The sequence below is a fragment of the Podarcis tiliguerta genome, assembly GCF_965153285.1.
Source record: "Podarcis tiliguerta genome assembly, chromosome: 13".
NCBI classification, from domain to species: domain Eukaryota; kingdom Metazoa; phylum Chordata; class Lepidosauria; order Squamata; family Lacertidae; genus Podarcis; species Podarcis tiliguerta.
In genome coordinates this window covers 22,034,360-22,060,838 of record NC_139546.1, presented here as the reverse complement: position 1 = coordinate 22,060,838, position 26,479 = coordinate 22,034,360, and the positions used below count along the sequence as shown (strand labels likewise).

Below are 26,479 nucleotides of genomic sequence, written 5' to 3'. Positions count from 1 at the left end.
TTCATTTTCAACTTTGTATTCTTGTTATAAAAAAGCGTGCCTAGACACTCTGTTGTTGCGCCTATAACCTAGGTTTAAGGTGCCATTTAGCTCCTAGCTTTCATATCTCAGTTTCTAGCACTGGTCCTGGTATTATGGAACTAGTCAGAGCATACTTTTTTCTCCAAAATGAGCATGAGAAATGTCTTTAAATAATCCTGTTTTTAATTGTCCTTTAATCAAGATAATCAATATATGTGGTGCTTTAGAGTTGTGTACACAAAACAAAAGGCATGTATCTGTCCCCAAGGAACTTGCAATCTAAATTGACAGCGGCACAGACAACCGAAGAATGGGGAAAGGACATCTGGGTAGGCAAAGTATTAATGTGAGCAAATCCCATTGTGCACCCTTAAGATAGGTTGCAGTTGGAGATGCGGGTTAAAAGGCTTGGAGAGATTTGAGGAGGGGCTTGATGTGGTCTGAGCAATGGGAGAAACGAATGATATCAGCAGTGGCGTTTTGGGTAGAGGTGGGAGGGTTGATGCAGGCAGGTCAGAGAAAAGGAATGTAAAGGCAGGAGATGGCCAGAGTATGGACCACAGTTTTAGCCAAGGGGACTTCAAGAGGTGACATTTTTGCCATTCATCAGCAAGAAGCAATACGATTTAGCAACATAATTGAACAATTGGGGAGAGGAACACAAATGAGTTAAGTATAATGCTAGGGATGCAAAGCTTTGTTTCAGTTGCAAGCAAACATGATCTACACCTGCAGAGGTGATGCTTGCCAGTTGCTATCAAAGGTCTGTCTAGCCCGTCATTCTGTTTCCAGCTGTGACAGCCAGATGCTGCTCAGAAGCTGGTAAGTAGGTGGAATAGCAGTGCTGCTATTTTGGCAGTGGCAGGTAATCCGGATCGTGCTTCCATTTTCAGCTCTGGCAGCTAATAAGTCATTGGTTCATACCTCTTGTGAATTGCGGTGTTGGGTTTTGCAGTTGGATCTCTCCTGAGTATATGTGGCTGCCTCATTACCACGATTGGCTGTCTACTGGGAATGGGTCTGATTGTGAACCTTTGTCTATTCTCGTAACTTCAGTTATGGTGATTGTCCTAACAGACTGCGGATACGGAGGTCATGTGGCCCCATAATTATGCAGGCTGCAACCCTGCTGGTTCCAAGAGGCCACTGGAGGGGATGTGCTGCATTGAGCACTAGCACAAGACTCCTTGCCTTTGGTGAAAGCTTTTTGGTGCTTTGTCTGCAGCATTATTATGAAATATAAGGTGAATACATCTGATAATTCACCATAGGAACAAAATAAGCTATACTTGATCAAGTCGTCTTTATATATATCTATAATATTTATTAAGTTTTCATTTTACAATATTTAAACATCTTCATTTTCACATTATTTTTGCTCATATGAGCTAGTGTTGTTGCCCCTCCCATCTCATGGTTACTTTAATTTTTATTTTGTCATTTTATTTTATTTTATTTTGTACTTCTTCCTGATTATGTTTCATCATTTCCGATTACAATTTTTTAAAGAATATGGAAAAAGGTATAATTTTCATTATTACAAGTCTTAAGTCAATCCTGCTAGCATTCTTAATTGTTCACTTGATCAAGTCATCTATCCTTAAGGCAGCTTCCAACAGGTCGCACACATAGGTTATCAAGTGGTTGTTACATGGTAGCATCCTTCCTGCCAAACGGTGAATTCTGCAGCTGGTTGGAAGTCTGGAGGAGGAAATTGGGAGCCATCAATTTCTCCTTGCCACTTGGCAGGATCACTAGCTTACCAAGAGATTCAATGCATCAAATCCTCAACGCGTTAAATTGTTGCTTGGCAAATGATTGTACTTATTTGTCCATAACCGAGTATGATTCACATGAGCATTTTGAAGTGATGCCCTGCGGCAATGTTCTTCCCCGGTGTTGTGACAAAGCAGTCTTGTGGGAAATCGTCCTGGGTTGTGACAAAGTAATCGTGTCTTGAAAAATGATAGAAAACGAGCATTTAAAGAGCTTGGCTGTGTAGGCATTCCATAAGAATGGGTGCTTTAGAGTAAGGCAGGTTGCCTTTCTTCCAAGCCGTTTCAGAATGCTGTGAGAAGAACCCTGGCAAAATGGCAAAGCTTGTGGCATTGCTGCTTTTAATTCACTGCAGTGATTCTATGGTCGACTTCAATGGTTATTTTTCATAGTTAGGAAGGCTCACATTTTCATTACTATGACACTTATTAAGAATACCATAGGAAGGCTATTTCTCTGGTACAATGTGCAAAATGCTTTACATTCCTCCTTTTGTTCCAGTCTCCCAGTAGTTTTTTTCCCCATTTAGAATTGGGAAGCAGACCATGAATTGCTGCTTGGTCAACCAATGCAGTATTAGCTGCAGATTTTTTGGGGATCCATGTTCCACTGCTTTAACTGGTGCAACAATAAGCTTTTTTTGCTTCCACAAAGCATCCATGGAGGTAATGGGTCCTGTCTTTTTATTTGCCTTTAGGTGCGAGTAGCTGCCTTACAGAACTTGGTGAAGATTATGTCCCTCTATTATCAGTACATGGAGACGTATATGGGTCCTGCACTTTTTGCTGTGAGTATTCAAGCCTGGGAATCAAGAACGGAAGTGTAGGTACTTACTGTAGGTGCGTTGCTTTAGTAAAGCAGCAACAATGATCTCAAATGCCTTCTCTCTCTCTCTCTCTCTCTCTCTCTCCAAAGATCACAATTGAAGCTATGAAAAGTGACATTGATGAGGTAGCTCTACAAGGAATTGAGTTCTGGTCAAATGTCTGTGATGAAGAAATGGACCTCGCGATTGAGGCGTCAGAGGTGAGTGATCAGGGGGTGATAGTTCTAACTTTCTGTAGCAGCCTTCGGTCCATGATGAGACACCATGCACCACTCTGACTAAAGTGATGCAACGACCTATAACGCTGAGACCGAACTTTCCTAGGAGCAGGAGGTGCTATTAGCTTTGAAGGAGACAGGGCTTACCGTATGTCCTGCTTAAGAGGATATTGCTGGACCCAAAAATAAAGATAACCATTTGTAGTGCAGTGTTATACCTTAAAGTACAAGCAATAAGGGATCTACAAGTGTCCAATTGACACGTGATGGCGCATTACAGCAACCCGGAAGTGGCCGGAAAGGGGGCTTATGTTTGCCCCGCCAAAGTGCCCAAGAGTCAAGAATGTTACCCCTGCACAGATTGGTTGCCGCCTGCAAATACAAACAGAACAATACTTGCAGGGGGAAGGAGGTTTGGGGGAAGAGGGAGGGGGTAGGCTTTGGTAGTACCTACTAGGAATATACTGCATGCAAATATTTCAAGGTGCAGATCCAGGTGTCTGGGTGCTTGGTATCTTTGTGTCACCTGCTGAAGACTGCTTTTTTGTATGCTGCAAGAGTAAATAAGTCCTCTGACCCCTGAGCATTTTGGAGATGGGGGCACCTATTCCTTCCGGTGTAGATCACACTTTTAGCCACCAAGAGGATACACAAAGTCCTATTACATTGCCCCACCATCAAGATCCGTAGCACTGGAATATAATTGAATGTAATGTGAGCATCTTGAGATTTTTAGTGATTTTCCTAGGATCACGTTAACACGGACAATGACTTCTGGCCAGAATAGGCTCACTTACAGGGCATGACCAGATCATACATTTCCTTCCAAACTACAAGCAGCAACCAAGATTTGGTTTTGACTTACCACTTGTTCAGTGAAAATGATAAGCCCATGTCCAGACAACATGGCAACCCAGACTCTGGCTTGTTTTGTTTGTGAGGGGGATGTGTAGCAGGTTTTTTTAGTTTTAAACAATGGTTTAATATGATATGTGAACTGGGCTTAGGTGATCTTCAGAGAGCCCAGGTGGTATTTAAAGTTTCAATTAAGCAAGCCAATTTCAAATGGATGATTGAAACTAATGGAAATGTGTGTGGCTTTTATTTTTAGGCAGCAGAGCAAGGAAAGCCACCGGAGCATACCAGCAAATTCTATGCCAAGGGTGCACTTCAGTACCTTGTCCCAATTCTCACGCAGACACTGACCAAACAGGTAAGTGATGGGTATGCCTGCGTCACTGTGCACTGTTAGTGTGGTTAAGGGCCTGTGGCAGCAGTTCTTGTAAGTTTGAAGGAACAGCGTTGGAATATATCCTGCTCCCCTGAAAATAATAGTGTGGTCTTAACAAAATAATGTTCCCCATTCTACAGAGGACTGCCTTTTCCTATGACTTGCTATTGTACAAGGTCTCTGAAATAGCTATGGCAGTCTTTGGTCTGTGGTGAGATTGCATTCACTCTACTCATCAGCAATGTCCCACCCCCTCTACTTGTTGCCATATAGAGGCTCAGAGCTCTTGAGTGCTCTCCACTCCATCCAATAGGAGGCAGTCGCCTTGAATGAACACTCTGCTCAGGGCTGGACCAGGAGGTGTCTTGCGCTTCTCAAAAACTTTTTATTTCTAGCAAACACATAAGTAATACTTCAGTTTTGTTGACCTGAAGCTGTCCCTTAGTATATGCTACTCTTTTAAATTAAGCTGTTACATCTGAGTTTTTAATTAAAAACTACAAAATGGGAGATTCAGGAGGATTGTATATAGGCAATGGGTCTTTTCGGTTCAAATTAAGCTGCTTCGTAGTATTAAAAATATTACTTGTACTGTATAGAGCAGTTACCACAAGAGTGCTCTGTTTATAAAGTAGCTTTCCAGTTTCTACTGGGAAAGTAGTCAACATTGCTTCATGTGTGTGGTAACCAACATTTTTTTTTGCTTTGTGAAATTGACTCAGCCGTACCTTGGAAGTCGAACAGAATCCGTTCCAGAAGTCTGTTCGACTTCCAAACATTCGGAAACCCAAGCATGGCTTCTGATTGGCTGCAGGAAGCTCCTGTGGCCAATCAGGAGCCGCAGAAGCCCCGTTGGACATTTGGGTTTCAAAGAACGTTTGCAAACCAGAACACTCACTTTAGGGTTTGCAGTGTTCAGCAGCCAAAATGTCCGAATACCAAGACGTTAGGAAGCCAAGGTACGACTGTAGTTTGCTTTGGGCTGCATTCTCAGTTCTACCTACTAGTTTCAAAAATGTCATGCCTTGCTTACGTAGTCCAACAGAGATTGATTTGGGTGTTGTCCCTTTCACCTTAGGATGAGAATGACGATGATGATGACTGGAACCCCTGCAAAGCTGCCGGGGTCTGCCTCATGCTCCTGGCCACTTGTTGTGAAGATGACATTGTTCCTCATGTTCTGCCCTTCATCAAAGAACACATAAAAAACCCAGACTGGCGATATAGAGATGCTGCAGTCATGGCATTTGGATGCATTTTGGAAGGACCAGAGCCCAACCAGCTCAAACCCCTTGTTATTCAGGTAAGGCGTTGCAGTAATGCGGGGTGAGGGGCTTGAACTTTGGAGCCACGAGGGCATACATAGTATTGGCATTGGCTTGTCCATTTGTCCAGTTGCTTAGATTTGACTAGAAAACATCTCACTGCACTCTGTGAAGTAGGATATACATGGGGCCATATGTGGTCCTTGGTCACCAGTAAAAATGTGATGTGTTTTTAAAAAAAACATTTTATTACAATGAAACAATAATCTTACAAATGCATTCTGAAATAACCCATAAAAGACCAAATCATAGCAATATAAACCAAACACATTTGTCACAGGTGGCATAATAAAAAAAGAATCAGCATAACAATTCAATAGACCTTGGCTCTTGTATATGAGACGTCAACAAACAAGACATCAACAGACAGCAAGACAATTTGCTTCAGATTCCCTTTAATTACCAGATGTGCCTTCTTTCTACAAAAGTCAAAGGCCCTGAGGAACATGAATAAGCTACACATTGTGTGCATTTCTTTGAAGATCATGAGTCATGTCTGACAGTAGGAAATACTGTATAGACTTTCTTTATTTTTGGTAGAAAAGGTGGTAGAATTTGTTGCCCTGAGACTGTAGAAATGAGGGAATAGTACACTGGTGTGTCACCGGCCAGAGGGACAAGAGCCACAGGGAAGTTTTATATCCCTCCCCAAAAAGAATACCATGGCAAGATGAGCTATTGGCCAGAGAAGAACAGCTTGTTCCCTTACCCCCGCAAGAGCAGAAAGAATGTCCCTTCGCCAACTATCTAAAAGGCATTATATAAATATAAAATAAAGAGTATTGACTTCTTAATTATCCATTTCTCTTCCAGGCTATGCCTACCCTAATAGAATTAATGAAGGACCCCAGTGTAGTAGTAAGAGATACAACTGCATGGACTGTGGGTCGGATCTGCGAGCTGCTCCCGGAAGCAGCCATAAACGATATTTACCTCGCTCCACTGTTGCAGTGTCTAATTGAAGGCTTGGGTGCAGAGCCTAGAGTGGCCTCCAATGTATGCTGGGTAAGACAGAATCCTTTTTCTGTGGTGAGGCTTCATCAGAAGAAAACGACTAGTATTTGGGAAGCAGCTGTGCGGAGTCAAAGTGGTGGGGTTGCGTTGCTTTTATTGGTGCAATATTGGGAAGTGACCTTGTGTTTAGGTTTTGTACAATGCACACCTGGTTCAGCCAGTGGGGCAGGAAATCACTTAGAACTTGTGCTGATTCTAAGTTGTGGTGACTACTGTTTTAATTTGATTTTATATAATGGGGATAAGGGAAGCAAAGGAGAGGTGCATGGAGTCAGATTCAAATGAAAACGATTGTCTGCTAGCGGAACATGCTTTCCTGAAACAGTGTGCTCCTTCTAAGCTGTTGACATCTGCTGTCTTTCAGGCTTTCTCTAGTTTGGCAGAAGCTGCTTATGAAGCTGCTGACGTGGCTGATGATCAGGAGGAGCCTGCAACGTACTGCTTATCCTCATCATTTGAACTAATAGTTCAGAAACTATTAGAGACCACTGACAGGTAATGAAGCCTGTAGGCTGTGAGCCGTTGCCCTTCTGTAAAAAGGTAAAGGGACCCCTGACCATTAGGTCCAGTCGTGGACGACTCTGGGGTTGCGGCGCTCATCTCGCTTTATTGGCCAAGGGAGCCGGCGTACAGCTTCCGGGTCATGTGGCCAGCATGACTAAGCCGCTTCTGGCGAACCAGAGCAGCGCACGGAAATGCCGTTTACATTCCCGCCAGAGTGGTACCTATTTATCTACTTGCATTTTGACGTGCTTTCGAACTGCTAGGTTGGCAGGAGCAGGGACTAAGCAATGGGAGCTCACTCCGTGGTGGGGATTTGAACCGCTGACCTCCTGATTGGCAAGTCCTAGGCTCTGTGGTTTAACCCACAGCTTCAAACTCCTTAGATATTTCTGTTGAGAAGGTAGGCCTAGTAAAACCTGGTTAAGGCAAAATATCAGTAAACTTCCATAGAGGTTGAACCATATGCATTCACATGAGTGCAGGAAAAGCACAGAATGCAGCTTCCTAAAAAGAAGTTGGCGTTCATACACATACATGTGCATATACATAAAATGCACATTGTTGCACAGTTATGCACAATGCCGTGTGCACAGTGTATTCAGAATTTCAGAAGTCAGAGTGACTGAATAAGTTTCTGCTGCATCCCTCTCAGGCTCTTTGCCCTTACATATGACTAGCAGAAGCAGCAGGGTTTTCTGTAAAATAATAAAATATGCAGAATCATATGAAATCATGCAAGTTTGTTTAACATGCATTGATTGTGCAGGTTGCAAAATTCCTTTTCTCTCATCATAGAAAATGGGATATCCTGTTACACAAATGGTACAGAATGGGATATCCTGGTTACAGCTGTGGTTTTCTTAGCATAGGGTGTGGGCAGCCCTAGGCATAGGCGCCTTGAAGCTTGAGTTTTATAATGTCACAGTTCCAAAAGGGAACTTTACTTCAGGCAGAGAGGAAAGGTAGCTAACTTCTCTTAAGTACTAGAGCAAAATTGGATTGCAAAATCATATAAACTAAAGCAAGTCAAAGCATTCCAACCTGAGATCTTGTGCATATCTACCCCTTAATATGGTCTTTTAAAATACCTTGTCTTGCCCATTTATGCAATGTACAGCAGCTTTTGCCAACTTTGTGCCCTCCATATGTTTTTGGACTGCCTCTCTCATCACACCCTGCAACCTGAAAGTTCTTTATGGGCTTTCAGCCTATTTCTGGATTGAGCTATGATCATGCTTTATACTTCAAAAAATAATTGGCTGAGTTGACTGCTTAAATGTTCCCGGCCATGCCCCCCCCCCAGCCACCGGATTGGCTGGCTGGTGATGATGTAGCCAGGATCCTCCGGGCAACACGGGACTTTGTCCCCCGGAGGAGAGGGGGTGGCTACACAGTCCACTGCAACTCCTCCCCACAGGTAAGTGCAGCAGACTTTCTGAAATAGCTCTGTTGTCGTGGAATTGTAGAAGTGAGGATAAAAGCACTCTGGCCACCCCTGCCAGGCAGTGGTACCTGTGCCAACAAGAAGAGCCCCTTTTTCCTAAAAGACCCTTATGGCAAAGGAAAGATTGAGCATGGCCAAACTGCCCAATTAACCACATTTGTTGCCTGCTTGGCTCTTCCCATTTCTTTCAGTTTGATCTGCCTTTAATAGTGTTGCTATCCACATTTCAGTTATGCTGGTAGAGAGGTGGACAAAAGTTAAATCATGCCATGATGGTTAGCATTTAACTTGAATTGTGTTCTCTAGGTGGTTAAAAGCAATCTTTTTCTTTCTACTTCAGGCCTGATGGACACCAGAATAACCTAAGGAGTGCTGCTTATGAAGCTCTGATGGAAATAGTGAAAAACAGTGCCAAGGACTGTTACCCTGCTGTTCAGAAGACAACTTTAGTCATTATGGAACGGCTACAGCAAGTGCTCCAAATGGAGGTTAGCTGGATGGCAAAAAAGTGTTGATGTGTGCCCCAACAGATGAGTAGTGCCGAATGGAGTAGTAATATAACTTTGCAGTGATAGTGGAGGTAGTTCTTTGTGTCTTCTTACATGCTTTCTATCATTTCCTGCAAAGTTCACCTATCAATTTTGGGGGAGGGGGCTTAGTATGTACAAAGACTGGAATATAAGAGCCACTTGCTACCTGCAGTGGGATTTCAAAGTGTACATATTTTGTAAGCTGCCTTGAGAATTCTTTTAACTTTGGAAAGGCAGCATGCAAATAAATGATTGGTTGATTCAGGTTATTTTTCCCTGATTTAAATGTGTTTATCTCCCTCTAATCACAGTATTGGCATGTAAACATAGGCTTTCACCTAACATAATCATAAGAGACCAGAGTTTGTTCTGGTTATAGAATTATTGATGCACTGTGCTATTCCTAATTATGATATCTCGATATATGTCTTCTTTTCAGTCCCATATCCAGAGCACGTCTGATAGAATCCAGTTCAATGATCTGCAGTCTTTGCTGTGTGCCACTTTACAGGTAAAAACTTGTTCTTAAATTTATATGCAGCGTGAGGACACACAAAAGTACTTAGCGTGAGGGCTAGTGAGGAGAGATCAAGGGAAAACAGATACGAGTTGGGATTTTTCACAAGTGTCTCCAGGAATACTTCTGTAACTCAAACGTGAGATTTTTTTCTTTTCTTTTGAAGTTGTGAATAAGAAGGCTGCCTAGAAATATCTTAACAGGGGGTATGGAACACAGTATGTTTCTTTTTGGGGGGGGTGCCCCTTGTCCAAATATCAGCTCATCACTTAATTGAAAGGGTGTCTTAAGGAAGGATGGTGAGGCAGTAGAAGATTAATACCGGAGGGCACTCAGGTAGCTGACATGGTGCCCTACAGATTTTTATGGACTACAACTTCCATCATCCTCACCATTGGCCAAATTGCTGGGGTTGTTGGGAGTTGGGGTCCAGCAACATCTAGAGGGTACCACAATAGGGGCGACCTATTAAAGCTAGCACATTTCCCATCATTCTTCCTGCTGCAGAGTTGTATTTTAAGGTCAGATATAAGCCAGCCAGGTCCTACTCCTAGTCTAAAATGAATTGCCCAGAGAAAGCCTCTGCAGTGAAGGAACAGAAAAGTACCAGTTTGAAAACTCCAGATACTGGATCCTCTTCATTACATGCCTTTTCTGTGGTGGCTCCCCATTTGTGGAATGCTCTCCCCAGAGTGGCTCACCTGGTTCCATCATTGCATGTCTTTAGGTGCCAAGAAAAGCATCCCACTTAACCCAGGCCTTCATCCGTTAAACAATCTGTGGTCTTTTAAATGGGATGGGGGGGACTGTTGTTATGAATTTTTCTGCGATTGTTTTATTGTATTTTATTGTTATGCTATGTAAAATATGTTTTTAATGCTGAGCACTACCTTGAAATCTTCAGATAGAGAGTGGTATATAAATTGAATTTAAATTTTTAAATATATATTTTTACACATAGATAAACTCAATCTGCAGAGTTCATGGCTGTTCACCTCTGGGTGTGGGTGGGGGGTGTATATAGGATTGGAGGGGGGGGCTGACATCAGGGGAGAAAATCTGATCTAAGAGCCTCTGTCTAAGTTCTCCTTTTCTCACAAAAATCCCAGAATGTCCTTCGCAAAGTGCAGCACCAAGATGCTTTGCAGATCTCAGATGTGGTGATGGCATCTCTCTTGAGGATGTTCCAAAGCACAGCAGGGTCAGGAGGTGTCCAAGAAGATGCCCTCATGGCTGTCAGCACCTTGGTAGAAGGTCAGTGCTTTATTCTGTTCGGGGGGCGTCTTTGGAGGGAATAGTTCTTCAGTATATAAACCAAGGTCTGCAGGTGCATGTTCAATGGCCATGAAGCTCTCAGAATGCTGATGTAATGCTCCAAAAACCAATCTCACGTCTGGCATTTCTCGCTATATTTGGGGTAGGAAAGGGGAGGATGGGGGAGCCATGGCCATGGAGAGAACTGCTGGAGGTTGTACCAGGAATCGGTGATACTTTAATTGGTTGGATTGCTGCCTGGACCATCAGGCTGTAGTAGTCAATAGCCTGGTGTTGTGGAACTTCTTTCCTGCCTAGACCATCTTTTATCAAGAGAAGGAAGTGTTTGCTTGGAAAAAGTAAACTTCTGATGAGAATGAGGACAATATGAAAGGATGGATGTGGAGCGTGGGATCTCTGTTAAGGCAGAATAGAACTTGTAGGGAGGGGGTAAAATGGTTCTTTTCAGGAAGCGATTAAGCAAAACATTCACCTTTTAGTGACTCCTGGGGTGGCGTAGTCAAGTTTGCCTGCTGCTTTAGTATATAGTAATTGCATAATAGGACTTAGTTTTAGGGCCTCACTTGGCAGCCAGCCAGAGTTTGTGGCTGCTGCCCATGCTTCCCTTCTGCAGAGGTTGGGACCGCAGGGTCTCATCTCTGACCGTGCTAGACTTCAGAGCTGTTTGGAAGCAAAGTGAGTTTTTGCTACTTTGGAGGACCTCAACTCCACTTCCATCGCAGGTATGAGCCTTCCACCTTTCTTCTGTATCTGAGGAAGCCTGTGTAGCTCATTTGCAGCCATTCTGAGCTTTGGAGGTGCCTTGGAATTCTAGAAACGAGGTCAAACACAAATTATCACCTTCCACATGCTGCTAAGTTTTCATCAGCTTTTTTTTGTCCTCTGTTGGGAACTACCTTTTATGGCTTCACATATTCCTTACGGAGAGAGGCAGACCTCTATCTTGACTTCTGTTTTGTTTTCCTATTCACATGGCTAACAACAAATTGCACACAGAAGTTATGACTAAAGAAAAAACAAGACCCGCCATTTAATTTAATACATAACGTTGTGTATTTCTTAAAGCTCCTTGCCCCATACTAACAATGCTTATAAGGGATACTCCTATGTAAAAAAATAGCTAAAGCTGCTATGCTGTACACAGCTGCCTGGGAGTAAGTTCAATTAAATACTGTGAGATTGGCTTCTGAGCAGACATGCATACAATTGCCCTATTACTGTTTGAGGTGTGGGGAGTTTTATTAGACAGTTACTTGTTCAGAAGGCGTTTTCCAGTGGTCATGCCACCCTGATAACCTGAAGAGCAGGATAGCATTTTGATGCACACTGTCAAAGTGAAGTAATGGCTTTAAACTAGTTTGAGATGAATAAGGAATTTGTTTCAGAAGAGGTTGGTATCTGTAATGCCCAACTTTTATTCTATCGTTGAGTAGCTTTCTGTTGCTTGATTTGTTGCATACTGAAGAGTAGATCCAGTTATGTTAGTTTTCTGGACTCCCCCCCCCCCCCGGATGCCTATATATCAGAAGTGAGAAACCTCTGACCTGTAGACAGGATGTGGCCCATGGCATCTTGGCATCCAGCCCCACAACCTGCCATTCTCCAGCACCTGCATTAACTAGGTAGAAAAAATTCCATGGAAAAATAAAAAGTATTGAGTGGATCACAGTGAGCCCTCACCACCATTCCTCCTCTTCCTTCTGACGCTTCTAATAACCACATAGTAGATGAGAAATGATTCATCCTAAAGTTTAGACTGCAACAGTTGATCGTCTTTTTGTGTGCCTTTCATACCACATTTTTTAAAAAGAAAAAGCATTGTTGCTATGGCTGTTCGTTTGTCTTTTGGAGATGGCTGAAAAAGACCAAGAAATAGTCTACGCATAAATAAGAAACCTAGGTGGATTAGATGTGGGTTCTGGGTATAAAACACCTGGGTTCAAATCTCACTTAGCTTGGGGCACTAACACAGCCTTTGGACTAGCAGGGGCCTCTTTTCCCATGCCCTCCTTTTTGTTTGGAAACTAGTTATGTCTTGAAGTCTCCCTTGACACTTGTGTTCACACAGCTGGCACCAGAGCAGTTTCCAACTGTGTTTTGGATGTAATGCTCAGCACAGTTGTTTCTGAGATGGAAAGGGATGGTGGAATGACCATGTGCCTAGGCAGAGAAGCACACAAGCCTGTGACGCACTGACTCCCAGTTTCCTCACCATCTCAGGATTGGGCAGTGTGCTTGCCATCTGCAGCAAGCCTCGGTGTGACCTTGAAATCAGTTCTCATCCTTGGTTCTCTTGTCGGAAGAGAGGAGGAGGACTGGGTGGAGGGGAGGTCTTATGGGGCACTTTTTAGACCAGCAGATTCTTACTACTGTAAAAGTAGATATGCCATCCATAGGTTAATAGTAGATATGCCATCCATAGGTTAATAGGTTAAGTAGATATGCCATCCATGGGTTAAAGCCTCAGCGCCTAGGGCTTGCCGATCGCAAGGTCGGCGGTTCAAATCCCCGTGGCGGGGTGCGCTCCCGCTGTTCGGTCCCAGCGCCTGCCAACCTAGCAGTTCGAAAGCACTCCCGGGTGCAAGTAGATAAATAGGGACCGCTTACTAGCGGGAAGGTAAACGGCGTTTCCGTGTGCAGCTCTGGCTCGCCAGAGCAGCGATGTCACGCTGGCCACGTGACCCGGAAGTGTCTTCGGACAGCGCTGGCCCCCGGCCTCTTTGAGTGAGATGGGCGCACAACCCTAGAGTCTGTCAAGACTGGCCCGTATGGGCAGGGGTACCTTTACCTTTACCTTTAATATCAAAGTAGCCTCAATTCTCTGTATCATTAACAACAATGTGTTATTGACACGTGGATTCAGTATATCAGAGGTTGGGAGCCTGGGGCTCACAGATGCTGCTGGATTTGGTTCTCATCATTCCCATCAAACATGGCCAATGGTCAGGGATGATGGGAGCTGTAGTCTAGCAACATGTAGAGGGCAAACGTGGAGGTTGTGGTCTTCAGGGCCTTAATTTTAGATGCCCTAACTGTTTCTTGTCTCCCCCACCTTCTCCATAGTTTTGGGAGGAGAATTTCTCAAGTACATGGATGCCTTCAAACCTTTCCTGAGCATTGGGTTGAAGAACTACGCTGAATACCAGGTAAGGCTCTGGTCACTCACAGAACATTTTGGTTTTCTTGGGTTTAGTTGGCCAGCGTGGTGTGAGATTTGGAACACATAGGCTGCCCTAGGAAAGGAGGTGGGGAGGTGGGGAGCCCAAAGTTCAGATGTTGCCTCATTTGGAAACTTATTTGCTGCTCAGTCTCCCCTGTACCCCATGCCCCAAGTAGACTTCAGAAAACCTGCTTACTCCAATAAGAGTATGGTGGGGAGTTACTTTTAGAGAGCAAGAGGGAGTGAAATGTGTGGAGCTGAGATGTTTTACTCATCTAGGTAGTATCTAGGTAGCATCTAGGTAGTATTGTCTAGACCAGCAAGAAGTTCAGGCAGTAATTTCAGGTGCATGGAAGAGGTGAACAAACAGTTACTGATCAGAACAATAAACAGATGTTACCTGAACAGGTTGCTTGTTTTAACAATATAATCCTGAGGCTATAGAAACCTGAAAGGTACTTTGTCTCTTTCCCAATTGCTCTTCCTTGCTGATTCCAGTTGCCTTGAAATCCTACTGTCAATTATGTGCAGCTCCTCACCAATGCTCTAGAGGGCCCCAGGGTATAATTTGGTGAAAAGATTCTATGGGCTTCTGTGCGTTTTAAATAGTGCTAAAGCTCAGAAGAGGAATCAACCTCCATAGAAAGCAACAGCTTCTCATCAGGAGCACAGTCCTGCTACATGATAGCAGCTTATTAGTCCAAGTCAAAAATTGCATGCCATAGGAGCACACTTACTTTGAAATCAAACCCTGGATTAGCAAAGGTGCAGAATTATTGGTAGTGTGGTGGGCAGGCAAAGACACTTGATTATAGTACCACAGCAGGTGGATATCCTGTGGCCCTCTAGATGACAAGGCCCTGTATTCCCCAGCCAGAATGGGTACTGGTGAGGGCTGATGGGAGCTGTAGTCCAACAACCTCTATGTTACTAGGGAAGACGAAAAGACCCCCCCCCCCTCTATTTAGATCTGTAACAATAATATAAAGCCACACACAGATCATCAGAATCATCAGCTTGTCTGAATCCCACATTTCCATGACAATACTCTAAATTGGAATATGCCAGGAAAACTTTGGATAGTTTTCAGGGACCATATTTAGAGAATGAGCACAGGAAGGGAACCTGATATTGCAGAACCCCCTACACCATCCACAGCTACTGGAAAGGAGGTGCATTCCTGAGAGCCCCCATAGTGCTGCATGTCCAGATTGAAAGCTTAAGCATCAATTGATACAAATATGGTTTAAAATTCAGCATAGGGTACTGCAAACGGAGATACCTGCTTAGAAGTTGCTGGATTCGTAGAACACTGTGTAAGGGCATCGAGTTCCAAAGTCTTGGAAATATTTTGCTAGGCTAGGGAAAAGGGGTGGGATATGGTGAATTGGAAACTGATTTGATTAGAGGGTTTATTTGATAGATGGATGTAGCTCACTAGTAATTCAGTTTGGTGTTGAGGGTTCAGGGAAGGGCATTGCTCCTAGCAAGTATTTGGCACTACAAACTGATGGGAAGCTGATTCCCAAGTATTGCTTCTTTCCAGCCAGCAAACCAGCTTGCCTCCTTCCCGTTCCTTGTACCTCTGCATAAAACAGTTAGCAAAAGCTATGACTCTTCCAGGCGCGTCACACTTGAGCCGTTGCCTGCCTTGCTGGCTTTATTTAGCCTTTTTAATAGGGCACGGGTATAATGATCAGCACTAGAGGGAGGTGAAAGTGACTCACGGATTGGGTGGGTGTAATGCCTTTCTCTTCTCTCCACAGGTCTGTTTGGCTGCAGTGGGCCTTGTGGGTGATTTGTGCCGGGCTCTGCAGTCCAACATCCTGCCTTTTTGTGACGAAGTTATGCAGCTGCTTTTAGAAAACTTGGGGGTGAGTGCCTCCTCCTAGTTAGCTGTTTGAACAAGGAGGCTGGCAGAAATGATCTAGAAATGAGGGGGGAAAGCTTCTAAATATGCTGGAAGACTTAACAGGTGTAAACATTAAGTAGCTATGCTGGCTAGGTTTTTGGGCAAAAGAGGCTTTTGTCTTGCACAAGTTTTATTGGTTGATCTCAGTGTGCTGATGGAGTTTTATTCTTCCTCTCCCTTCCCGATGCTTACATACTCTGAGGCTCAAAAGTCACAATTGCAAAAGAAGACTAATCCAGCGATGGATATTTCTACAGTGAATGGGAATATTGTACCTACCGTATTTTTCGCCCTATAGGACGCACTTTTTCCCCTCCAAAAATGAAGGGGAAATCTGGGTGCGTCCTATGGGGCGAATGCAGGCTTCGCGGACCTCTCCGCTAGCAGCGGGAGCGATCCCGCTGCTGGCGGAGAGGTGCCTGCATGCCGAAGCCTGCGCGCGCTGAGCTCAGCGCGTCCAGGCTTCGCGGACCTCTCCGTTAGCAGCGGGAGCGCTCCCGCTGCTGGCGGAGAGGTGCCTGCATGCCGAAGCCTGCGCGCGCTGAGCTCAGCGCGTCCAGGCTTCGCGGACCTCTCCGCCAGCAGCGGGAGCGCTCCCGCTGCTGGCGGAGAGGTGCCTGCATGCCGAAGCCTGTGCGCGCTGAGCTCAGCGCGTCCAGGCTTCGCGGACCTCTCCGTTAGCAGCGGGAGCGCTCCCGCTGCTGGCGGAGAGGTGCCTGCATGCTGAAGCCTGCGCGCGCTGAGCTCAGCGCGTCCAGGCTTCGCGGACCTCTCCGCCAGCAGCGGGAGCCAGCACTGGGCTCCCACGGCTTGCAGAGAGCTGCCTGTTTGGGGGCTGGGGTCGGGGGAAGCTCGGGCTTCCCCAACCCCGCGCCTGGGGGGGAAATAATTTTTTTCCTTTATTTCCCCCCCAAAAAAACTAGGTGCGCCTTATGGGACGGTGCGTCCTATAGGGCGAAAAATACGGTACTTTGCCACAACTGGAAAGGCAAAGGGCAAGATACATGAATAAAGCTTGCGTAACACCTGGGTCTTTTTATCTTTTCACAAAAGTTAACGCATCTTGATAAATTAAAAATAAATAAATCTGCCTCTCCTGCAGCTCAGGATCCCAATCCTATGTACTCTTTCTGGGGGGGCTTAGTCCCATTGAACCCCAACTTATTTCTGAGTAAACATACAAACAATCTTACCTAGGTTGCTTGGTTAAAACTGGAATAAGCTTTCAGTACTTTCAGGATAGAGTATAATAGAGATGCAAAATGTTTTCACACTTAATATAATTGCTCAAGGTTTTCACACTTAATACCATGAATAAAATAGCTCCTTGTCCTTACAGAACGAAAATGTGCATCGATCTGTGAAGCCCCAGATTCTCTCGGTGTTTGGTGACATTGTTCTTGCAATTGGAGGGGAATTTAAGAAATACTTAGAAGTTGTACTGAATACCCTACAACAGGCTTCTCAAGCCCAAGTTGATAAGGTAAGGCCTGGAAACCTGGGCTGCTGTGCAGCACTGTCATAACCACCCCAGACTGATTGCTGCTGTGCTTTTTTGCCTTAGTCTGACTATGACATGGTGGATTACCTGAATGAACTGCGAGAGGGCTGTCTTGAGGCTTACACAGGAATCATCCAAGGGCTGAAAGGAGATCAAGAGAATGTGCATCGTGAGTATTTAAAGTTGGACAAACAATTTCAACATCTTTAATTTAACCAACTTGCACGTGGCTCTTGTGAAGTGTAATGTGGGCGAGAAGACTCTCTGTCCAAATCTCTAAATTGCCAAGTTCTTATCTCAAGGGCTCTCAGAGGAGTAGTAGTATATTGTCTTAATTGCCACACCTGTGAGTAGGCTGTTGAATATGTTTTTGTGAATGGAAAAGCTGACCAGGAGCTCTGAAAGTTGGACAGAGTCAGCAGATGACCTTTGGGCTAGTTTCTCATCACCTTGTATCTTAAAAGGGTTAAGTTCCATTATTCTTACAAAGCCGTTAGTCTTAAATATTACACAATGAAGGGCTGCAGAAGAGGCAATCCCACCCTGAGATCTGTTGCCTTGGGTCACTCACCTGTGTCTCCTACTTGCTGTGCTCTGGGACCGTTGACTGCTACGTTCTGTGGCTGCAATACAATTACACCAGTGTCGGTTTTCAAGAAGAAAGGCTACTCCATGTTGACCGAAATAGCAGCAAACTTGGATGCTCACCATGTGTGTGCTGGCCACTTAACATGTTGTGTGTGTAGTCACTTAAAAGAAATATTGTTCTTGGAGTCAGCAGTCTTGAGTGAGGTGTTGTGTGTGTGTGTTGGGGAGGGGAGGGGAGAGTATTGTGGGTTTCATTTGGACCATAGGTTGTCTGTAGTGGATCTGGGTGCTTAAGGAAAAGTTTAAAAAGTTTCTGCAAGCAGAAAATAGCTGTGCAGCCAGCCAATAAAACTAAATGCTTCTTTCTTTTCAGCGGATGTGATGCTGGTGCAGCCCAGAGTAGAATTCATCTTGTCGTTCATTGACCATATTGCCACAGACGAAGATCACACTGATGGGGTTGTAGCCTGCGCGACTGGGCTCATAGGGTAAATGCCGACAACTTATTTGTGCTTTGGGGAGTGGGGAACTTGGAAGTACCACACTGAACCTCAGGTGCCCCCTGTGAATCACATTTACCATAAAGGCAAAATGAGGTATTTGAAGCATGGAGCCTCCACCACCAAAATAAACTTTCACAAGCGTTGGCTTAAGTTTTACATGGTGCAGCATTAAGAGACTTTACAGTAAGTATGGGTAGTTTGCAAGCACACCTTTAAATTTGCAATTGATGTGGAATAGGATGACCAGTTCACTGAATGTGAACTCATTTTGCAAAGACAGTCTTTAGACATCAGCCGTCTGAGCCAAACTGGTGGTTGTGGTACCTTGCTAGAGTGATGTTGTCCTTCAATGATATTCTAACTCATAACTATACTTGAGTTGGCTTAACAATAGTAGAAGAACATAAATAAGCAAAGACTTCTTAAAAAACAACAACACTGAAACCCCAGCAGAAAAGCAGCAATATCTGCAGCAACATCCTAAGTCTCCAAAAGTATTTTCTGTTGAGCTTGGCCATGCTTAAATTGTCATACTTCTACAAGGAGGTTATTTCATAGTTCTGGGTAACTGTAGCAAGGGTCTGTCCATAGTAGTCCGTATGTGTGCTCTCCCCCCTTTTCTCTGTGGAACAGAAAGTTATAAACTCAAAAATGGCAGCTAACTTGAGATAAAGGCTAGGAGGAGCCTCATTCAGCTTACACATTAATAAAGAGATTTCTATTTGTACCCTTGTTTGTTTCCCGTAGGGATTTGTGCACAGCATTTGGGAAAGATGTCCTCAAGTTGGTAGAAGCTAGGCCCATGATACACGAACTGCTAACTGAAGGAAGGAGATCAAAGACGAACAAAACAAAAACGCTTGCTACCTGGGCCACTAAAGAGCTGAGAAAACTGAAGAATCAAGCTTGGTAAAGAAGCTATTTCTGTTCCTCAAAGCAGCTTCACCTACATAGTTTTTGTTAGAGATGTGGGGACTAATGTCGGCCTCAGGACTTTAAGCCTTCAGTAAAGAACAGCTTCTTTCATCTGGTGTTTTTCCACCACTTGCTGAAAAATTCCGTCAGCCTGGAAGCCCATCAGAATGAATTGTGGAAAATAATCAAACTTTAGTAATTCAGATGGGACGCGGGTGGCACTGTGGTCTAAACCACTGAGCCTAGGACTTGCCGATCGGAAGGTCAGCGGTTCGAATCCCCGCGACGGGGTGAGCTCCCGTTGCGCGGTCCCAGCTCCTGCCAACCTAGCAGCTCAAAAGCATGTCAAAGTGCAAGTAGATAAATAGGTACCACTCTGGTGGGAAGGTAAATGGCGTTTCCGTGTGCTGCTCTGGTTTCGCCAGAAGCGGCTTAGTCATGCTTGTCACATGACCCAGAAAAACTGTCTGTGGACAAACGTCTGCTCCCTCGGCTTGTAAAGCGAGATGAGTGCTGCAACCCCAGAGTCATTCGTGACTGGACTTAACTATCAGGGGTTCTTTACCTTTACCTTTTTATGGAGTCTCTCAGTCCTGGGCATACAGTGCTGTAGATTGTATAGCTAAGTGGAATTGGGTGCTATAGTGCAGCATGTCATAAGATGCACATCCTTAGTTTAAACCTCGATATGTGTGAACTTGGGAGCTTTCAAACTGTGTTTTGAAAACCCTAGAAGTCATTAGAAACCTATCAGGGGTTTCTCAATGAGAACATCAATGAAACTGGAAAGTTGAAGATAGCTTCTCTTCTACTACTTAATTTTTTATTAAATTTATACCCTGCCCTTCTTCCCAAAGGATTCTCCTACTGATTCCCTCCCCATCCACTCCCAGTTTACATGAAGCAGTGGTGAAGACCAGTATAAGCTGAGTGTGAAGCTTACAAAACATTCCAGAATTTGAGCGGCTTTTCCCCGCTGACAATATCCCTTCTCTTACAGATCTGTTACCATTGGGATGACACCTGAGACCCCCACTGGATAATCTCCAATCTATTGAGAAAACAAACCCAACCCGGAAGTGAGGAGTGTGCACGGATGCTGAGTGTTTGGGAATGAGAGGATGAGTGAGTGAGAGGCTTAAAACACACCACGGTGAAAATCCAGCCACGGCAAACGGCAGCAGCGCTGTTAATGGAGCTAATCACTGACTTGCGTAGCAACGAAACCTTGTCATCGCTTGCCTCCAGGAAGTGGAAAATGATTGGTTTCCATACTTCAATGCGGTCTCTTCTGACAAGAGACAAAGGACTAACTTCTGTGTCTTGTCGCCAGTGAAGAGGGAGATGAATTAGTCTGGAGAGAGAGAGGGAGAGAGAGAGGAAAGCTAGCTTCAGGGTCAATTCCGAGTGCTCATATAATAAGGTCTGGCTTTCGTTGCTGGAAAGAGGAGGCGGTGGGAACCCCAGCTCACCTTTCGGGAGGGGAGTTTTTGGCCACTTGTCAGTGCACGAGAGAGCACGAGAGAAACGGGACGGGTGAAGGATTTTCTTTCAAGAGTGAGTGTGTGTGAATGAGGCGATATCTACATTCTCAACTTTTAAGTCATTGCAGTTAATCTTTCCCAAAAAAAAATAAGAGAAATACTGAAGAGGTTAGCAGTTGCATTTCATAAAACTAACAAAGTTCAGTCTACTTGAAGCGGCAGAAGAGTAAGAGTTTAAGGGGGGGAGGGGGGAAGAGAAGTTGCTCCGTAATAGGGCTTCTTTAGAGAAACGCTGGTGGGATGTTCAAAGCTCCCGTCGTGACACTTTTTCACGATCTTGTTTCATTAAAAAGCGCCTTTCCTTCCTTAATTTTGTTCAACTGTGAATGTAGAAACCAAGGGGGCAGGGTGGGGGGAGGCGGGGAGGGTGTCCAGGAAAAAAACCAACAACTCTCACGTATTAGTAGAGAGATTAGGATCCAATTCTCCAAATGGGATGCAAGGCTTTAAAACAAAACAACTATGCTAAAAAAAATTGGCAACGACAAAAACCCAAAGGGACACAGCCCCTCTCTTGGCGTGAACAAAGTAGCCCGAACCACACACAACTGTGCCAAAGAGTTAAAAAAAAAAAAGGAAACAAAAGTCCAAATGAGAAAAAGAAACCTTCAGGAAATATTTTGGATTGCAAAAAATGAGGATGAAATTCAAATGTTCAAACAAAGCAAAAAGATAAAAGTACGATTTGGAAACCTCTTGGCCTATTGGTTCTCTTTATTTGATTCTGAATATGGTATTAGTCTTGCTGCACTTCAAAAAGGAAAAATTTATATAAATATATATATACTGACTTGAGCTTACACAGGATGGCACTTGTAAAAGGTTATATTTTTCCACTGCAGTTAAAGATTAATAAAATGGTGTCAAACATTCCCCCAGTACTACTTTTTTTTCTATTGGTCTTTCCAGTAAACAGGAGATCCATGTTACTTCATTATTATTATTTTTTAACAAAAGAGAGCAGTTCAGATATGGGCAGCTATGTTCTAGGTGTACCAGTTTAAATTCTATAGTTCCATAACATTTAAAACAATTTCTTAAAGGAAGGGGGAGAGGCAGCTGTTCTATAGCTGTTTAGGATTCCTAGACAAAGGTTGAAGGGGGGATACGTCGCACCTGCTTCTAACTATGCAGCTATTGATGCTTAGGGGCTTTTAAAAGATGGGTGCTTTTTAAGCTTGCCTTGTCAGGAAATCTAATGCCTTGCAAGAAGCATTTCTTTTTTAAAAAACAAAAAAATACCCTTCCTCATCCACTCCCATCCCTTCTCCGGCTCCACACTTCCCCAGGCTCGTCCTGGGATCCTCTTCAGTTGCCCATCCTCAATGGAAAGCAAGCATGCCAGTTTCTTGTACAGGGTATCTGACGCGTGCCTTCCAGTGCCAGGTTCAGAATTGCAGCCCCCACTGCTGACTTCTCGAACCAGTGTACAAAAAGAGACCAGGTGATGACTAAGCAGGAAGCTCCAGCATGAGTCTGAAAGATGGGCTTTTGAGAAACCTGGGTCCACCTTATCTTAATGCCTTTTTTTCCTTTGGGGGACACCCACGAAACGAAAGCCATTCCTGAATTGGGGGAGATGGGTGTGTGAAGGGGAGATCTGATCATTCCTCAGTGCTACTGAACTCTGTCCAGTGTTGGCTGTTCAGCTGTAGGCTGCAGGTAAATAAAGTACACTGAGTTAGTAGTGGAAACCAAAAAAAGCGTGTCTTACTTTTTTTCTCTGTCTTCCTGCCCTTCAGTGTTTAAAACGGCAGAGGCTGGAGCTACAACCAGACTCTGTTTTAAAGAAAACCTTTCTTCTGAGCTAGGCGTGGGGGTGGGGAGGAAGAATCCCATACATGCTAGAGACTGATAATTTCTATTTCCATTCTTTACTCTTCTACATATTCTGTGCAAGCTACTTAAAGCATGCATGCCCCTTTGATTCCTCCTCGCTTTGGGGGAGAGACTATAAAATATTTGGAGGCTTATGTGTGCCTTATAATTAATGGAATGCATCTGAGAGGCTGCAGATTTCAGCTGCTCACCAGCTCTGCCTTAAGTAAAATAGAAATTACTGTGCGACTTTGGGTGTGGAGAAGAGGAAATGCTGCGTAGCTGGAAATGCAGTCAGCGATACAAACTGGCATGTTCATCAAAGTGTTGTTTCCTGACTGCACAGCCAGCCTGGAGGCAACCGCTTCCTATAGATGCAGCTATTTTAGGGGAAATGTGTGTTTGGTTCTGGTTCATATTGGAACAGGCCTTCCTGCCTCATGACTTTCCGAGCTGAACACAGTCCATCAACCATGGATTGTGGCCTGGCAGGTGCTCTGAGGTTGAGGTGAGCTTGTGGACTGCGTCTGATTCATAGGTAGTACAAGTCAAGTCTCGAGCTTCTGGGATATACATGAGTATGTTGTTTGCAACACATAACACACTTTTTAAAGGGCCTTAAAGGCAAGTCTTGTTTTTGAGTGTCTGCGGAAGACTTCCTTGAGTACAGTATGTCTGCTGCATTAATGTTTAGTGTAGCAACTGGAAATGAAATCCAGCCTCTTCTTTTATTCCAAGGATTTGTGTCCTAGTTGCCAGAGCGGTGAGCAATAACTTGTTGAATTCCTCGTTAAAATTAGCATGAAATAACGTAACAACTGTTCCTGGGATGAGTGCTTCGGACTTGCTCACTTAGTAGAATATAGCTGCAGGTTTGCAGTCTCTTTGTAGACGAGGTTTAGGGATCTTCCTACATAAAAATAAAAGAGTTTGTTGCAAGTGTGCTTTCCAATTATTGACAAATTTCTGTGGATTTCTAGTGCGGGCAGGGCCTGCGCAAATTATATTGGAAAAACCTTCAGTGTAAGTTTGAGCAACTCTTCAAAGTCTCACGGAACGCAGCCCCCTTTGCTTAAGGTCTCTGCGGTAGTGCAGGATCCCCTAGTGATCAACAAGCACATTCAGGAAGCTTATCACACCACACTTTCATATTTCCATGAATGTGTGTTCATTCTGAGAAAACCTGAGGGCATTGGACCAAACTTTTAACATCTCATTTTCTAGAGGGACTGCCATTTAGTCTGTTGCAGCAATTTTTCGGCACATTTAAAAGTTTCTTCTGGCCTAAGCTTTCCTAGATAAGAGCCAACTTCATCAGATACGTATCGCCAGTTGGCAAGTAGAGAGATGCCTCCGTGTCTGAAGCACTCTTGCCAAGAACACTTTTTTTTGCTGGCCAGAAGGCCATGAAATGGCCATTGGTAAAAAAATGTTCACATAGCTCCTACTGTTGCAACTCTTTCCCTTGTCTAAATGGAGTAGGCAGTTGCAGAACTTCCTCCCACCTCTAGCATATTGGATGTCTGTTTCTAAGCATGAATTTGTGCGCTAGAGCAGGGCATGTGCTGCTTTGATTTGTTGCTCCCAAGCTACCCCATGCTCCTGTTTCTAACAAGATGCCTGTGCTAAATGTCTTGTGTGCACTGATGTTCAGATGGTGGGAGTATGTGTGTGGTTACTCAGTACAGTCGTGCCTTGGTACCCGGACGTTTTGGCTCCCAAGCGCCGCAGACCCAGAAGTGAATGTTCTGTTTTGCGAACATGCTTTGGAACCCAAATGTCCAACAAGGCTTCCAATTGGCTGCGGGACCTTCCTGCAGCCAATCAGAAGCCGCGCTTCAGTTTCTGAACATTTTGAAAGTCCAACTGACTTCCGGAATGGATTCTGTTTGACTTCCAAGGTACGACTGTAGTGAGGGAAAGACACTCTGCATATGCTTGGGTGCTTTCATGTTGCTTATATACTAGGTTTTAGGAATTGGATTTGAGCTGCTTTCACAATTGCAAACCAGAACCGTTGGCACCACTCTCTCTGCGTAACGTGTGCGCCAGAACCTGTTCTATCAGCTACAACATTCAAACCTAATTTCAGTAGAAGCAACCCTGTGGTTCTTGTATGAGCCACACCTGAGTTACGCTACAGAAAAGAGTGGCCCAGGTTCACCCACTGAGCTTGTTCTATTTGACCTTTTATACCGTCCCCTCCAAAAGAAGATTTTTTTCCTTCCGACATTGCATTAGGATAGGGCAAGGTGGTGGGTGACTGGCTGGACTGTAGCTCGGGGGTAGAGCACATGCTCTGCGTGCAAAAGATCCCAGGGGTCAGTCTTGGGTAGAATTGTGAAAGATCCTGAAACCATGGAGGCTTACTGCCAGTAAGAGTAGACTGCAAAAGAACCAGGTGGGCCAGTAGCTTAGCTTCAGGCACCAAGCCTGTTGGCAGACCAACTTAGCACAACAAATCTGCAAGCGTGACCAAAAGGCTGGCGGTATCAACGCCACTGTGAGGGAATCAATTGCAGATGACCGCAGTACCTGGAGACAGGCCCACGCATCCCCAGCAGTGACCAGTGGCAGAATGATCTACAACCCTGGATATTGTCGTTTTTTAAGAGTTCTGGGAACTGCTAGGAGGCTCCTATTTACCTCAGAGGTACAATACTCATTCCCTGGGAAGAGGGATTGAATGTGAATATGGGGTCTCCTAGCAACTCTCAGCACCCTTAGCTGACTGCAGTTCCCAGGATGCTTTGGGGGAAGCCAGCGGCATAATAGGTAAAGGTAAAGGGACTCCTGACCCTTAGGTCCAGTCGTGACCAACTCTGGGGTTGCGGCGCTCATCTGGCTTTATTGGCTGAGGGAGCCGGCGTACAGCTTCCAGGTCATGTGGCCAGCATGACTAAGCCGCTTCTGGTGAACCAGAGCAGTGCACGGAAATGCCGTTTACGTTCCCGCCGGAGCGGTACCTATTTATCTACTTGCACTTTGACGTGCTTTCGAACTGCTAGGTTGGCAGGAGCAGGGACCGAGCAACGGGAGCTCACCCCGTCTCGGGGATTCGAACCGCCGACCTTCTGATTGGCAAGCCCTAGGCTCTGTCCTAGGCCCCAGTGGCATAATACTGCTTCATTAAATGTATAGTGCAAACAGATGAGGCCGGAGTTGAGGGTTCAGCAATAGGATTGATACCGTTACCACCACGACTTCCTAGCTTGTTAACCAGGGGTCCTCCAGAAAGGGCTTCATTAGGACTTCCAAGTTCAAAACAAAACAAAACAAGGCTAAGATAGCATACGATTCACCCAGTATTGTGTCTGTGGAGAGCTGGTGCTGAAAATAGCCACTATGGTTAACCCAGTTATGAGCTCCTGAGGTCTAGTCTACTCAGGCAGCAGAAAGAGACAGTAGCCAGAGTTGTGTACGGTGGTACCTCAGGCTAAGAACTTAATTCGTTCTGGAGGTCCGTTCTTAACCTGAAACTGTTCTTAACCTGAGGTACCACTTTAGCTAATGGGGCCTCCCACTGCCGCCGCGCCACCAGCGTGCGATTTCTGTTCTCATCCTGAGGTAAACTTCTTAACCTGAGGTACTACTGGGTTAGCGGAGTCTGTAACCTGAAGCGTCTGTAGCCTGAGGTACCACTGTACTATCTAAGCTGGCGGGAGAGGATACCCATTTTGAATGCTTGCATTAAAAATATAATAATCCCTGTAAACAAAAAGTCCAGGGCATCAGGGAAAGTGGTAATAAACTACCTGTTTCATACTTGCTTATTTTATGGAAATAAGCCCCCCCCCCCCCCCCCCCGGAAAGTGGTAAAGTCTTTTCCACTATACCACATTAAGAACGCAAGATAA

General features: G+C 44.7%; 1 protein-coding gene across 2 annotated transcripts in view; it reads left to right on the top strand.

Moving 5' to 3' along the window:
- KPNB1 (karyopherin subunit beta 1) overlaps nt 1–21,677 on the top strand; it is a gene marked incomplete at its 3' end in the record, with an annotated part of 33,630 nt that extends 11,953 nt beyond the window's left edge. The window contains exons 7-22 of one of the 2 annotated variants that reach the window (XM_083408555.1): nt 2,495–2,584; nt 2,713–2,823; nt 3,953–4,054; nt 5,151–5,375; nt 6,211–6,402; nt 6,776–6,906; nt 8,700–8,847; nt 9,329–9,400; nt 10,516–10,660; nt 13,745–13,827; nt 15,608–15,715; nt 17,093–17,236; nt 17,318–17,423; nt 18,216–18,330; nt 19,093–19,254; nt 20,261–21,677. In XM_083408555.1, the coding sequence (XP_083264681.1) occupies nt 2,495–2,584; nt 2,713–2,823; nt 3,953–4,054; nt 5,151–5,375; nt 6,211–6,402; nt 6,776–6,906; nt 8,700–8,847; nt 9,329–9,400; nt 10,516–10,660; nt 13,745–13,827; nt 15,608–15,715; nt 17,093–17,236; nt 17,318–17,423; nt 18,216–18,330; nt 19,093–19,254; nt 20,261 (1,935 nt within the window). Of the gene's footprint in view, nt 1–2,494; nt 2,585–2,712; nt 2,824–3,952; nt 4,055–5,150; nt 5,376–6,210; nt 6,403–6,775; nt 6,907–8,699; nt 8,848–9,328; nt 9,401–10,515; nt 10,661–13,744; nt 13,828–15,607; nt 15,716–17,092; nt 17,237–17,317; nt 17,424–18,215; nt 18,331–19,092; nt 19,259–20,260 lie in introns of those variants that run through there. The other variant, XM_083408554.1, reaches the window with a different exon arrangement.
- Between the last annotated feature and the right edge of the window lie 4,802 nt (nt 21,678–26,479).